Here is a 12675-nt window from a genome sequence, read left to right as displayed (position 1 = left end):
TCCTGGTGATTCTTGCTGAATCATTTGAGCCTCCTAATTCTGGGAGATGAAGATTGCAGGGAAACTGAGATGGAGGGAGGCAAAGTCAGGGACGGGGAGGATGATGAAGCATAAAACAACTCTCTCAACTCCTGATGCACACACACAAACAGTACATAATGGTCCAAGGATATTAGGAAAAGAACAGTACCTCTATCATCAGAGCACTTCATGTGATCAGGTTTACTCCATTCACCCAATAAAAAGTTTCATTCCCCCCCCTCCCCTTTGCCCTGATTCCTTTTTAAATATATTTTTTAAAGATTTTATTTATTTGTCAGAGAGAGGGAGAGAGCCTGCGCAGGAGCAGGGGGAGGAGCAGAGGGAGAGGGAGGGGGAGGGGGAGGGGGGAGGGGAGATCCCAGGACCCTGGGATCAGGACCTGAGCCAAAGGCAAATGCTTAACCAAGACTGAGCCACCCAGGCGCCCTCCTTTCGTTAATTTTTGATGGACACAACAATCCAAATTTTAACAAGTTCCCTATGGTGTTTCTCATGCCTAGAAGAATTTGGTAATTACTGAACAAATGGATAATATTGAAACTACATTGGATCAAAGCCTAGGAACCAGTGCTGGTTCTGTTATTAACTCCCTGTATGACTTTAGGCAATTCCTTCTCCTCTGTAGGTCTCATTCTCCTCATCAAGAAAAGGATGGAGACGTTCACCTCTTAGGCCCTTCTAGCTCTCACCTTTGAGGAAACCCTTTGGGTGGTTCCTGGCCAAGGGCGGCCGGAGTCGGAGAACTACAATCCCCACAATACCTTGCGCCTCCCCGCCCTTCTGTGGTTGTGGAGAAGGTTCGCTAGTAGAAGTGCTCCCCACAATCCTTTGCGGTAGCTCAAGATGGCGGCGCCCTGTGGCACCCTGAGCGATTTGGAGAGCAGCAGCAGCAGCGACGCGGAGGAGCTGGCACGGTGCCGCGAGGCGGCGATGCCGGCCTGGGGCCTGGCGCAGCGCCCGGGAGGGCCGGAGAAGCCAAGAGCAGGTAGGAGGCTGTGTTCTGGGAGTCTGGCGGAAAGGCATGGGATCTTCCCCTGGGGTCTCAGAGGATGGATGGTGAGGAGGGTGTGACCGGGGCTCGACTTCTCTCCCTGAGAAAGCTCCAGGGACTGGGTGGAACTCAGATTCAAAGAGCGAGCAGGCTGGGGCGCCTGGGTGGCTCAGTCGTTAAGCGTCTGCCTTCGGCTCAGGTCATGATCTCAGGGTCCTGGGATCGAGCCCCGCATCCGGCTCCCTGCTCCGCGGGAAGCCTGCTTCTCTCTCTCCCACTCTCCCTGCTTGTGTTCCCTCTCTCGCTGTGTCTCTGTCAAATAAATAAAATCTTTGGGGGAAAAAAAAAAGCGGGCAGGTGCAAGAGGGAGGGTTGTTCCATTATCCCAGTCAGGGAAACTGAGGCACCTGAATGTCTCTTCCCTCTGCTTCCTTTGGTCCATCGTCACTGCCGCGCTCTCGCAGTCCGCCATCTCTCCGAGATGACTGCGACAGCCCCCCTTACTGGATACCGGTCTCCAGCCTTACTGCGCGTCCAGCGAGCTCATTCTCAGACCTTGGGGCAGCCAGCGAGCTGAGTCTTACAGGTGTCTGACCGTGACTCTCACTACTCTGAGAATAAATCCGAAGCCCTTCAACATAGGGATTCCTAGTCATGGATAGAATCCAGAGGATCCGTGAATTTGGAATCGGAAAGATATTTCTTTTTTTTTTTTTTAAGATTTTATTTATTTATTTGACAGAGAGAGAGAGAGCGAGAGCAGGAACACAAGCAGGGGGAGTGGGAGAGGGAGAAGCAGGCTCTCTGCTGAGCAGGGAGCCCGATGTGGGGCTCGATCCCAGGACCCCGGGATCATGACCTGAGCCGAAGGCAGACGCTTAACGACTGAGCCACCCAGGCGCCCCTTGGAAAGATATTTCACCTTTACTTTCATTAACCTGCATTTGAAATTTAGCATCCTTTTCTGTCATGCATGTGAGCCACAAACTACAGTCGTTTGGGCAATACCTGTTACTTGGTCCTAACAAAATTACAGATTTTCATATCCCATCACAGTCTTTATGTATCAAAATATCACTTTATTCACAATTAGATGTTGGGAAAAAATAATTTACACTCATCCCTGCTTTAATATTGCAGTCATTTTTAGGCCCATCGGTAGATCTTAATGCATTAATAAAGACAGTGCATTAATAAAGAAGCACATACAGTAATGTTGCAGGGTTGCAGGGTTCTTGTTTCACAGAGTCAAAGAATGAATCTGGCAGACAAAGGGTGAAATGAAGTGAAGGTTTATTAACGGAAGGTGAGAATGGAAAGGAAAGCGCTCTACAGTGAGAGGCAGCTGGAATGGGTTGCCACTGAGGGCTTTTATCCTAAATATCTTGTTTATAACATTTAGGACAAGGTGGATTTGTAAATATTATGAAAGTATCTTGTCTATATTTAGAACAAAGCAGATGGATTTGTTTTGTTCCCTGCTGTCTGGTTAATATCTTGTCTATAACATTTCCCCCACCTCTAGGATATCCATGAGCCTGGTCACATAGCCCACTACCTGTCTCTTGCTACCTAGCCTCACCTGTCCCTTACTCAGTGATGTGCCAATTTATTTATTTATTTATTTATTTTACTATTAATGATAACTGGATTTCTGTATCATTGGCTTTCTTTGTAATCATATGTGTTGTGTTTCATGCATTTCAAACATTGTTCTGAGGAGGGATCCAGGCTTTACCAGACTGCCAAAGCAGGCCATAGCAAAGCAAGGTTAAGAACCCCCGCTTTTGTTTAAAAGGACTTACAAGCCCTTTGGTAATTCATTCCCTGCCTACCTCTACCTTCCTGCTGTCCTGCCACATTGCATTTCCCATAGGTAGACTCCAAATTATATCGCCTCATCCCTGGACACCATAACTCAGCACTTTTCTCTTCAGGTCCTACATACAGGTCTGCCTTTCCAACTCCATCACTCAACTAGCAATGAGAATTTGGGCAAGGCACTTGTAGGGTTAACGGTAGTCCCACCTCCCCTCCCCAAGGTTGAGAAATAACTGAGGTGATATATCTGCAATGCTTGGCACATATTAAAGGCCCAATAAGTGGCAGTAGTCATGTGATTATTCTCTCTACATAGAGTACTTTCTCTCTCCTGCTTAGCTCCTGCTTGCCCTTTGATACAGCTGAGATACCACCTCTTCAGAAAAGCTGGTTACATGTCTTCACAGTGTCACCATCATACCTTGTGCGATTCCCTTCATAGATGGTGCTTCCTTTTTCCCTGCGATTGCTGCTTGTCTTTTTTCCTTTCATCCCTGCATCCCTAGGACTTGTCGGGGAGTTAATCCTGGCCTGACTTGCTCCACAAATATTTTAGTGAGAGATTACGTAGTGTGAACTTAACGAAGACTGGGATCTGGCCTGTCTCTTCACCATGGTATCCCCACGGCCTAGCACCTAAGGAAAATAGTTCTTAATGAACTTGCCAGAAAGGCACTTCTCTGATGAGTGAGGGACTGAGACTCCAACCAGACTTCGGTCCAGTTGCTTCTGCCTTGACAGAATGGATTTCTCTGTGGCAATAAAGGGAGGACTTAATATGAAGTACCAGCTCTGAAGCTGGCCCCAGACAAGTAAAATAATTTCTGAGAGCCACAATTTCCTCATGTGTAAAATGCCTGAGTCCTAGGATTGTCGTGAGTCTCAAACATGAACAGCTTTGACCAACAAAAGAGATGCACGTGGGAGAAGTGGCATCCCAGATAGCAGCTTTGCCACTCATTGTTTTTGTGAAATCGTAAACCTTCTGCTGACCAAAGTAGACGTAGCTGCTGATAATCAGCCCTCTTACTTATTGAGCACCTTCTGTGTGCCAGGAAAAATACTGAACACTTGACATACATTCTTGGGCCATTCTTTTTTTTTTTTTAAGATTTTATTTATTTATTTGACAGAGAGACAGTGAGAGAGGGAACACAAGCAGGGGGAGTGGGAGAAGGAGAAGCAGGCTTCCCGCTGAGCAGGGAGCCCGATGTGGGACTCGATCCCAGGACCCTGGGATCATGACCTGAGCCGAAGGCAGACGCTTAATGACTGAGCCACCCAGGCACCCCTTCTTGGGTCATTCTAATAGTAATAGCCACCATGAGTTCAGCGTTTACTGTGTGTCCGTTTTTGTTTTTTTTTTTTTCATTTATTTATTTGAGAGAGAGGGAGAAGCAAACTTCCCACTGAGCAGAGAGCCCGTTGTGGGGTTTGATCCCAGGACCCCGAGATCATGACCCGAGCTGAAGGCAGACACTTAACCAACTGAGCCACCCAGGCGCCCCTGTGTGCCCTGTTCTAAACACTTCGTATTTGTTGTCTGGTTTAATTTTTCCAGCAATACCATTCCAGCAATTATTAGCCGCATTTTACAAATGAGAATGTGGATGCTCAGAAAGGTCATCCAGCTTGTAGGTAGCAGAGTCAGGCATAAATCCAGGTCTTTCTGACTCTAAGCCCATGCCGTTAACTGCTGTTCTGCCACTCACTCCCCGCCACAGACAAGTGCCTTTTGTGGGCAAAACTCCCATCCTTTGGTCCATGACCATGTGGAAATGTAGGTCACTATATTATTAAGTTTTTTTTTTTTTTTTTGAGAGAGAGAGTATTTTGAGTAGGTCACTGTATTATTAAGTTTGTTTTTTTTTTTTTGAGAGAGAGTATTTTGAGTAGGTCACTATATTATTAAGTTTTGTTTGTTTTTTTTTGAGAGAGTATGTGCACGCGAGTTGGTGGGGGTGCAGAGGGAGCGAGAATCTTAAGCAGGCTCTACGCCCAGTGCAGAGCCTGATGCCGGGCTCCATCTCACAACGCTGAGATTATGACTTGAGCTGAAATCAAGAGTTGGATGCTTAACTGCCTGAGCCACCCAGGTACCCCATAAGTGACTATTATTAAGGTAACCCCTGATACAGCTCTTTAATCCGGTAATGAGGAACCGATCACCCACACCTCAAACCACTTATATTTTAGGACAACATACACTTTGAATGCCCTATGCAACATTTCTTTCACACCAAGGCACTACGCCAAGAGCTGGAGATGTAAAGATAACAAGAGGCAGACCATGTGCTCCAGCCGCTTACAAATCCAGGGAGGAGATAAACCTGCAGACAAAGTGTCCAAAACTGTAAACCTTCACTGTGTCCTCACAGTTAACTCTGGGAAGTTGGTGGTCTTATCCCTATTTTATAGATGACAAAAACAAAGCCTTGGGGAGGTAAAATGACTTGCCCAGAGGCACAGTGGAAGAACCAGAACTGAACCCTGTCTTCTGGGGTCTGGGGCCTCATATTGTTGCTGTTCCGAGACATTATGTCACTGCCCTGGCTGTGTAGTCATGATGGAGGAAGTACTCCTCCTCCTTGTGACTGTGTGCTCAGAAGAAAGGAAGGGGTCCATCCCAGGCTTCCAGGTTCCCCAACTCCAGGAGCACTGGGCACTCTGCATTGTGTGCTGTGCCCCAGAGCACATTTGACACAGACCACAACGTGAACTGCGTGCTCTGGAGTCATTCAAGACCATGAGGCCCTGCTTGGGGCCCAGATTTACCAAGTAATCATTTTGTCCAATTGGCTCCCTCAGTACACAAGCGCATTTTGTCCCATTACTCAAGTCAAAGACCTGAGAACCATCTTTCATCCGTCTCTCACGCCATCCATCTGGTCCATCAGCAAAATCCTGCTGACTGCTTCAAAATACATGCATCCAGAGCCCTGCCACTTGGCATCGTCTCCATGATTGCCGAGGCCCCCTCCTTCTGCCATCGCCCCACTATGGTCTGTGTCCACGACACAGCCAGAGACATGCTGGAAAATCCCAAGTCCATTTATGTCCCTCCTCTGTGCAGAATCCTCCAGTGTCTCCTCGCCTCCCTCAAGGCCCAGGTCCTTATATTGGCCCACCAGGCCCTTCCTGATCCCATGAGGTCCCCATTTCTGCTGCTCCCCCAACTCACTGGGCTGCAGCTACACCAGCCTCCTGGCTGGTTCTAAACTTCTGCCTCAGGGCCTTTGCAGGTGTTCTTCCCTCTACCTGGAAGATTCTTCCCCAGGTATGCACTTGACTCACTCCCTCCCCTCTCTGAAATCTCTGTTCACATGTGACCTATCAGTGAATTCCTCCCTGTCCACCTTTATAAAATGATCCCCCATTTAGTCCCTCCCCTACATCCTTCCCCTGCTTTATTTTTTCCCTGTGTATTTATCATTATCTAATTTTATATTTTAATTGTGTAGTTTTTGTCATCCATATCCACCAACTAGAATGGAAGCTCCATGAGGGCTGGGATCTATATCTAAATTGTTCAGCAACTGGACCACCACCTGGGTAGTATTAGAGCTTCAGGATTTGGTTGAGTGAATGACCACCAGGCCCTTAGCACACAGGCAGGCACATAGTAGGTGTGCAGTCAACACTGGAATCAAATACACTTAGACTTTCTTGTTCAGCGTGGTGGTTAAGAGGGGGCTCTGGAGCCAGATGACTTGGGTCTTACCCCAACTCTGTCACTTACTAGCTGTGTGACTCTGGCCAAGTTAGTTTACATCTCCTTGCCTCAGCTTCCTCTTTTGCAAAATCATCAATAACTCCTTTAACAGGGTTGTTGGGAGCATTCAGTGTGTTAACACATGTAAATCACGTCCGACGCCCAACGGACATTGTTAACATTTCCTTTATAAATGCCTCAATTTTCCTTATTTCTACAGATGCCAGAAATAATCAGCGGCCAGCCACCCAGCCGAGCCTCAGGTACTGTGCATGTTGGGTTCAAATTTAATCCACCCTTGTAACAAATAGTGATCCCCTGCCATGTGCCAGACACGAGGTTAGACCCTGGAATGTCAGGGTGAACAAGCCCACGGAGTCCCTGCCCTCATGGAGGGGGCAGCTGCTGAGCTGGCGGGAAGTGAGGTGCTTTCGTGTGTGTTGTAGGCATAAAGTGGATGAACATGAACAAGATGGCAATGAACTTCAGACCACCCCCGAATTCCGAGCTCACGTAGCCAAGAAACTGGGAGCCCTGCTGGACAGGTAACCAAAGATATACTTTCTCTTCTCCTGCCTCCTTTAATACAAACAGGGATGGCTCACATCAGCTGGGAGCTCAAGGTGTGCAAGCAGGCACTGGGCAAGCACGTGGCATATGTCCCCTCATGGCATTTGTAACTAGCCCACCATACACGTGCTATCGTTGTCCTTATTCTGTAGATGAGGAAACGGGCTCTCTGGGAGAAGGATCGTTTGCTCGAAGCCACAGGGTGTAAGGAGCAAGGCTGGGACTCAACCCCAAGTGTGTTTGGCCCTAAAGGCCACACTCTTAACTACTGCATTATCCTGCTACCATGAAAATAAGAGGAACCCAAGAAGCAAGAGCTCATTCCCACCACAAGAAGGCTAGAGACAGCCCAAACTACTATTTTGGGGGTACTTTCTTTACGCCCAGTGCCGTACTGGTTCTTTTTCTTGCATTTGAGAATGTAATTTGTACAGATCCCGGTCGGCATTCCTCAGGTAGGCGCCAAGTCCAAAGCATGGCTCTCAAAAGAAGGGGTCCAACAGCTAAGAAGTTGGGAAACACTGCAATCTATATACCCCCTTGTGCCCTTGGAGACTTAGATTCATAACAGTATATTCAAGGCTTTGAGAATCCTGCAGTCAGGAGACCTGTGTGGTTTTGCTTGGCCTGGCAGTTTCCAAACTCATTTGGCCACAGTGGCTTTGTTTCAGGGAAGACTGATCAATGTAGCCTGGAACACATTTCAGGATATGCTGGTCTAGATCTGTTCCTGATTGGCAGAGCCCCACCAGCTTTTGAAAGGGAGATGAAGATGTTCAGGCTGTAGTCCTTCAATTTATCAAAAAGAGAAACGTGTCCTCCCAAAGTATAAGCCAGCTGCACTCTGAGACAGAATGTTGGGCCAGACCTTCGAAGCCTGAGCCGTCACAGCCTCAGTACCAGTCCAGCTCGCGAATGTGGTAAACATGCATTTCAACATGTGGGAGCAGTTTGTCTTCATGACCCTTTGGCTCCAGGGTGAACAAGGCCTGGCGGCATTGCAGATCCACATTGGACGTTTCCCCAGGTGGAAATCCCGCAGGATACAGGTCAACCACGGTCAGCATATTCCCGTGGTGTTTCTGTGTTTCTCTGAAAAGAGACTTAAATGATACTCTAGTTGGTTCCTTGTGTTAGATCGAGGTTTCTCAGCTTTGGCACTCCTGACATTTTGGTCTGGATCTTTCCTGTTTGTGGGGAGCCACCCTGTGCATTGTAGAACAGTGAGCATCCCTGGCCTCTATCCACGACATCCTAATAGCGATCTCCGCCCCCCCCCCCCCCCGCCACCAACCACCACCACCACCAGTCGTGACAACCAAAAATGTCTGCAGACATTGCCTGATGTCCCCTGCAGACCGACGTTGAACCACTGTGTCAGATACTCAGGTTGGAGTTAGGCCCCTGGGCAGCAGAGGCTCTGTGCCCTGTCCCTGCTTTCCTGCACAGCGCTCTAGGGGATGCCTTTGGCACATAGGGAAGGCAGTTAGGAGAATGCACCCAGTGCGCTGCTGTGTTTGCTGCCAGGACATTGTGGGAGCGTTGTTCTCTGCAGTGCATGGTGACTTCATCAGCATTCACCAGAGAGATGCTTCCTCATCTCAGTACTTCTCGCTGCTCAGCTTGATGGCAGTAACCATCTTCATCACCATCATAGCTGCCATTTACTGAGCACCTGCTTGTGGCCAAGCTCTATGCTAAGTAAGTGCTTGATACCCACTATGTCATTTCATCCCATAACAACTCTAAAACATAGGGCTACTATTCTCGGTGTGCAGGTGAATAACAGGCTCAGAGAGATGAAGTCTCTTGCCAAAGGGGACACCGCAAGGAAGTGACGAAGCCAGGATTCAAAGCCAGGTCTCTGAAGTGTAAATAAAGTCAGTGGGTTATATCAATGTCTGTTTCCTGGTTGTGATCCTGGACTCTAGTTATGCACATGTTACCGTAGGGAGGAAAGGGAAGGGTATATGGGATCTCTGTTTTATTTCTTACAGCTGCATGTCAACCCATAATTACTCAAATTTTAAAAAAATTAAAATTAAAATTAAGAAAATAAACAAAAAATAGGTCTGCCCTGCTGTAGAAGCTGACCTCTGAACCAGTTCTCCAGATTGGTCTTAGTTCCCTTTTCATGCTTGCTGCCAGGACACTCAAAGCAAACCATGTGACCTCTCTCCAGCAATTTCTGTCCCTCCTAGCCTATTTTCCCTTTGTTCTATTTGAAATTGCATTCATTTTTTTTTGTTAACATTTTATTTATTTATTTATTTGACAGAGAGAAAGACAAGAGAGAGGGAACACAAGCAGGGGGAGTGGGAGAGGGAGAAGCAGGCTTCCCGCCGAGCAGGGAGCCCGGTGCGGGGCTCCATCCCAGGACCCTGGGATCATGACCTGAGCCGAAGGCAGATGCTTAACGACTGAGTCACCCAGGCACCCCATGCATTCATTTTCTTGTACTGTTGGTATCTTTAAAACTTGTTCAACACTTTCTGGAATAAAGTGGGGTTCGAACAAGGGAGTGTTGCCATTCGCGCCGACAGGGGCCATTTAGCATGTTACGGCTATAGGCGTTACCATCCTTAATCGGGCACATGCCCCTGTCCCCTCCACTTAAAAAAAAGTTTTAACTTTTTTCTTTTTACCCCAAAATCTCATCCTAAATCAACCATTTCCTCCTTCCATAGCTCAATTACCATCTCAGAAGTTGTGAAGGAGCCGGCAAAGGCCGAGGTACAGAAAGTCCCTGCAGAGGATGATGGTGAGCAGTCATACTATTATGTTAATGCCAGGTGTTGTTTCACGACACACCTGATGTGTGTCTGGGCGGCAGACAGCGCTTCGGTACACTCTCTGATCCACACAGCCCTCTCTGAGGCAGGCATCGTGGTGATGATACCCCCGTCTACAGGGGGAGCCGTAGGGGAAGCTGAGGCTCTGAGAAATGAAGTCTCTCGCCTGAAGTACCTTTGTGTGTGGGAGCCGGAGGGGGGCTGTCTCACTGCCACACCCCCCAGACGTCCCCGGGGGAGCCTGTCTGCCCCGTGCCCAGCCCACTTGCCACTGTGGAAGCTGCCTGACGCAGAAGGTTCACCTGCTGCCTTCCGGTTCCTCTTAGGGCTTGCTGCCCTCATGGGGCAGCTGGCGTCCCCTCAGGTACCCCGTCCCCTGGCTCCAGCAGGCATCACGTGTGCCTCTCAACACACAAGGCATCTTTTTGTAATCAGCTAACCACTAGTGATTCCTGGGTCTTCCCCTCTACGTGGAGCTCCTTGAGGGCAGGGGCAGGGCCACCTTGGTGCCTGGGAGGAGGGGCCGGCCCCTGGTATTGCTGACTCTGGCCCTTCGGATTTCAGGCTTCCGCCTCTTCTTCACTTCCGTCCCTGGAGGCTCCGAGAAGAAAGCTGCTCCCCAGCCTGGCCGAAAGCGATTACCTTCCGGCTCCAGGTGAGGTCTCCCACCCTCTCCTCGCGTTCCCTCCTTTTTGCCCATTGTGTTTGCCAGTCCCCTGGAGTAGCCGAGCAGAATCTGATCAGATCCAGGCCAAGGAGGAGCCCTGTCAGGTAGCTCGAGAAATGGTGCCCTCAGTGGGAGGGAGAAAAGGTTCTGTTGGGCGTTGCCTTTGGATTTTTACTGCTTCTTGAGCACCATCTTGTGCCAGATACCTCACTCCTGGGGCATCCCTGTGAGGCCTGGGCTCTGTTAAGATCCCCATTTCGTAAACGAAGACACTGAGGGTCAGAGAGGTGAAGTCACTTAATGAGGTCACACAGCTGGGAAGCAGAGAAGCCGGGGTTGGAACCTGGCTGGCCTCACTCCCAAGCCGGAGCCCTCTAGCCGCCTCCCGCTGCGACCTCTTCCCTGTGGCTGAGACCGAGGGTGGTGAGAGGCGGTTCCGGGCCCCATGGCCACTTGGTGCCCTCCCCTTGCAGCAGTGAGGACAGCGAGGAGGAGTGGCAGCGGTGCCGGGAGGCAGCGGTGTCGGCCTCCGACATCCTCCAGCAGTCTGCCATCCACGGCCCTATCAGAGTGGACGGAGAGGCAAAGGAGAAGAAAAAGAAGTTGAGAAAGAAAGCCAAGAAGGAGACCAGCACCGACTTGGTCGCCGCCACCACCACCACAAGCGGGACCGCAGTTGGGAAGCCGGAAAAGCAGTCACCCCAGCTCAATGGAGACCACGCATCACTTGGGACCAAAAAGAAGAGAAGGAAGAAAAAAGCCAAGAAGGCCAATGAGGCTTCCCCATTCCCACCAACAAAGAGTGCAGTGGCCATGCCTGCCAATTGATCCCTGCCCACGGGCACAAGGCTCAGCTAGTCCTGAGGACAAGGTGCCCGCCAGGGACAAGGCATTTCCAAGCCCCACCTCCCTCTCCAAGTTCAAGGACTTGGCTGGCAAGTCCATACTTGGCCCATGATTGGGGCTTGCCCACGGGTCAGGACAAAGACGGCTGTAGGATGAGAAGACTAATCAAGGCCTGCCCATCCAGGCTCCCATTGGGGGCTGGGGCAGATCTGTGGTACCAGCACATTCCATGGCCTCAGGAAAAAGGAGCCATCCAGTTATTCAATACTGTTGATCAAGTGGTAAAGCTTCTGTCTTCCCAGGACTGAGGAGAGCGAGTGAAGGGAGAGCTTTTCCTTCCCTCCACCTTCTCAACCTGGTGTGGGAGACAACCTTAAGAAATTGAGGGAAGGAGTTGGCCCAGAAGGAGTTTTGTACTTCTGTCTCCAGGCCGCACGGACTTGATATAACCTTGTCTGAAAAAGGAGAGAGATTTTATCCCCCCCGGGTTTCCAGAATTTTTTTTCTCCACATTTGTGAATATACCATGCACGATCATGTCTCTGAGCCAACCAGATTATTGAAAATAAATTGTCGAGAGACCCCAAACTTAACAAAGTGATCGGGGTGATGTCTCCAGTATCAGTGCTGAATCTTGATGAGACAGTTGAAATAAACATCACATCGGTGGTGTCCTCCTGTCTACACCCCAGGGTGTGTTCCTGCACCCCAGTCTCAAGACTTCAGGAAGTATCACAGCACTTATGAATGGGGTTTCACACACCAGGAGTGTTTTGCCGGGAAGAGGAGAAGCTCAGGGTTAAGGTGAAATTCTGGCTTCGTGGCCTTACCTCCAAGGTTTGGCAGAGCAAGAAAGACAGAGGTGGGACGTGAGAGTGTGTGTGCTGACCCATCTCCCCTCAGGCCCCTGGCCCACCTCCGCCTCCATCTGCCCGCCCAACCCCATCTGGGCAATGTGTGGACAAGCAAAAAGTTTCCAGTACTCATTTCCAATACTCCGTTCCTCATTTCCTTTACTAAAAGTTAAATAAATGTACAGGTTCGCCCTTAGCTGGCTGCAAGCTGCAGGGGGCACTGGTTCTTCCCTGGCCCCAGTCCTAAGTCCCAGGGTGGGAGTGGTCCACAAGGCCAGGTGATCTGCAGCAGCCCCAGGGAGAGGAGGTCGTGGAGCCCCGGGTTTACACAGCTGCCTTGTCTCTCCTGGTGGCACTTGGGACCTCAGGCTCTAGGGTGT

The 12675-nt window shown here is 49.6% G+C and overlaps 1 protein-coding gene across 2 annotated transcripts; it reads left to right on the top strand.

The window, feature by feature from the left end:
* The first annotated feature begins 851 nt into the window (after positions 1-851).
* Positions 852-12497, top strand: CUNH12orf43 (chromosome unknown C12orf43 homolog). 2 transcript variants are annotated; one of them, XM_035017157.1, is made up of 6 exons: positions 852-1027; positions 6787-6829; positions 7013-7111; positions 9824-9897; positions 10493-10583; positions 11072-12497. In XM_035017157.1, exons 1-6 carry the CDS (start codon positions 886-888, stop codon positions 11421-11423), a joined length of 801 nt encoding a protein of 266 aa, XP_034873048.1. In that variant the 5' UTR covers positions 852-885; the 3' UTR covers positions 11424-12497. The 2 variants fall into 2 exon arrangements, with proteins under 2 accessions (XP_034873048.1, XP_034873047.1); XM_035017156.1 differs by having other exon boundaries at positions 853-1027; positions 11069-12497.
* The last annotated feature ends 178 nt before the right edge of the window (positions 12498-12675 follow it).

This window comes from Mirounga leonina, unplaced genomic scaffold (genome assembly GCF_011800145.1).
Source record: "Mirounga leonina isolate KUSES-001 unplaced genomic scaffold, KU_Mleo_1.0 Mir_171, whole genome shotgun sequence".
NCBI classification, from domain to species: domain Eukaryota; kingdom Metazoa; phylum Chordata; class Mammalia; order Carnivora; family Phocidae; genus Mirounga; species Mirounga leonina.
Note: the sequence above shows the minus strand (reverse complement) of the source record. Positions and strands in the feature narration are given on the sequence as shown.

What these genes read in the sequence shown, in the direction of transcription:
- CUNH12orf43 (XM_035017156.1), top strand. Translation starts at nt 886, where the DNA reads ATGGCGGCGCCCTGTGGCACCCTGAGCGATTTGGAGAGCAGCAGCAGC. An exon ending in AGTCCCTGCAGAGGATGATG is followed by an intron (nt 9,898 to 10,492) that starts GTGAGCAGTCAT and finishes TTCGGATTTCAG; the next exon opens with GCTTCCGCCTCTTCTTCACT. An exon ending in CGATTACCTTCCGGCTCCAG is followed by an intron (nt 10,584 to 11,068) that starts GTGAGGTCTCCC and finishes CTCCCCTTGCAG; the next exon opens with CAGTGAGGACAGCGAGGAGG.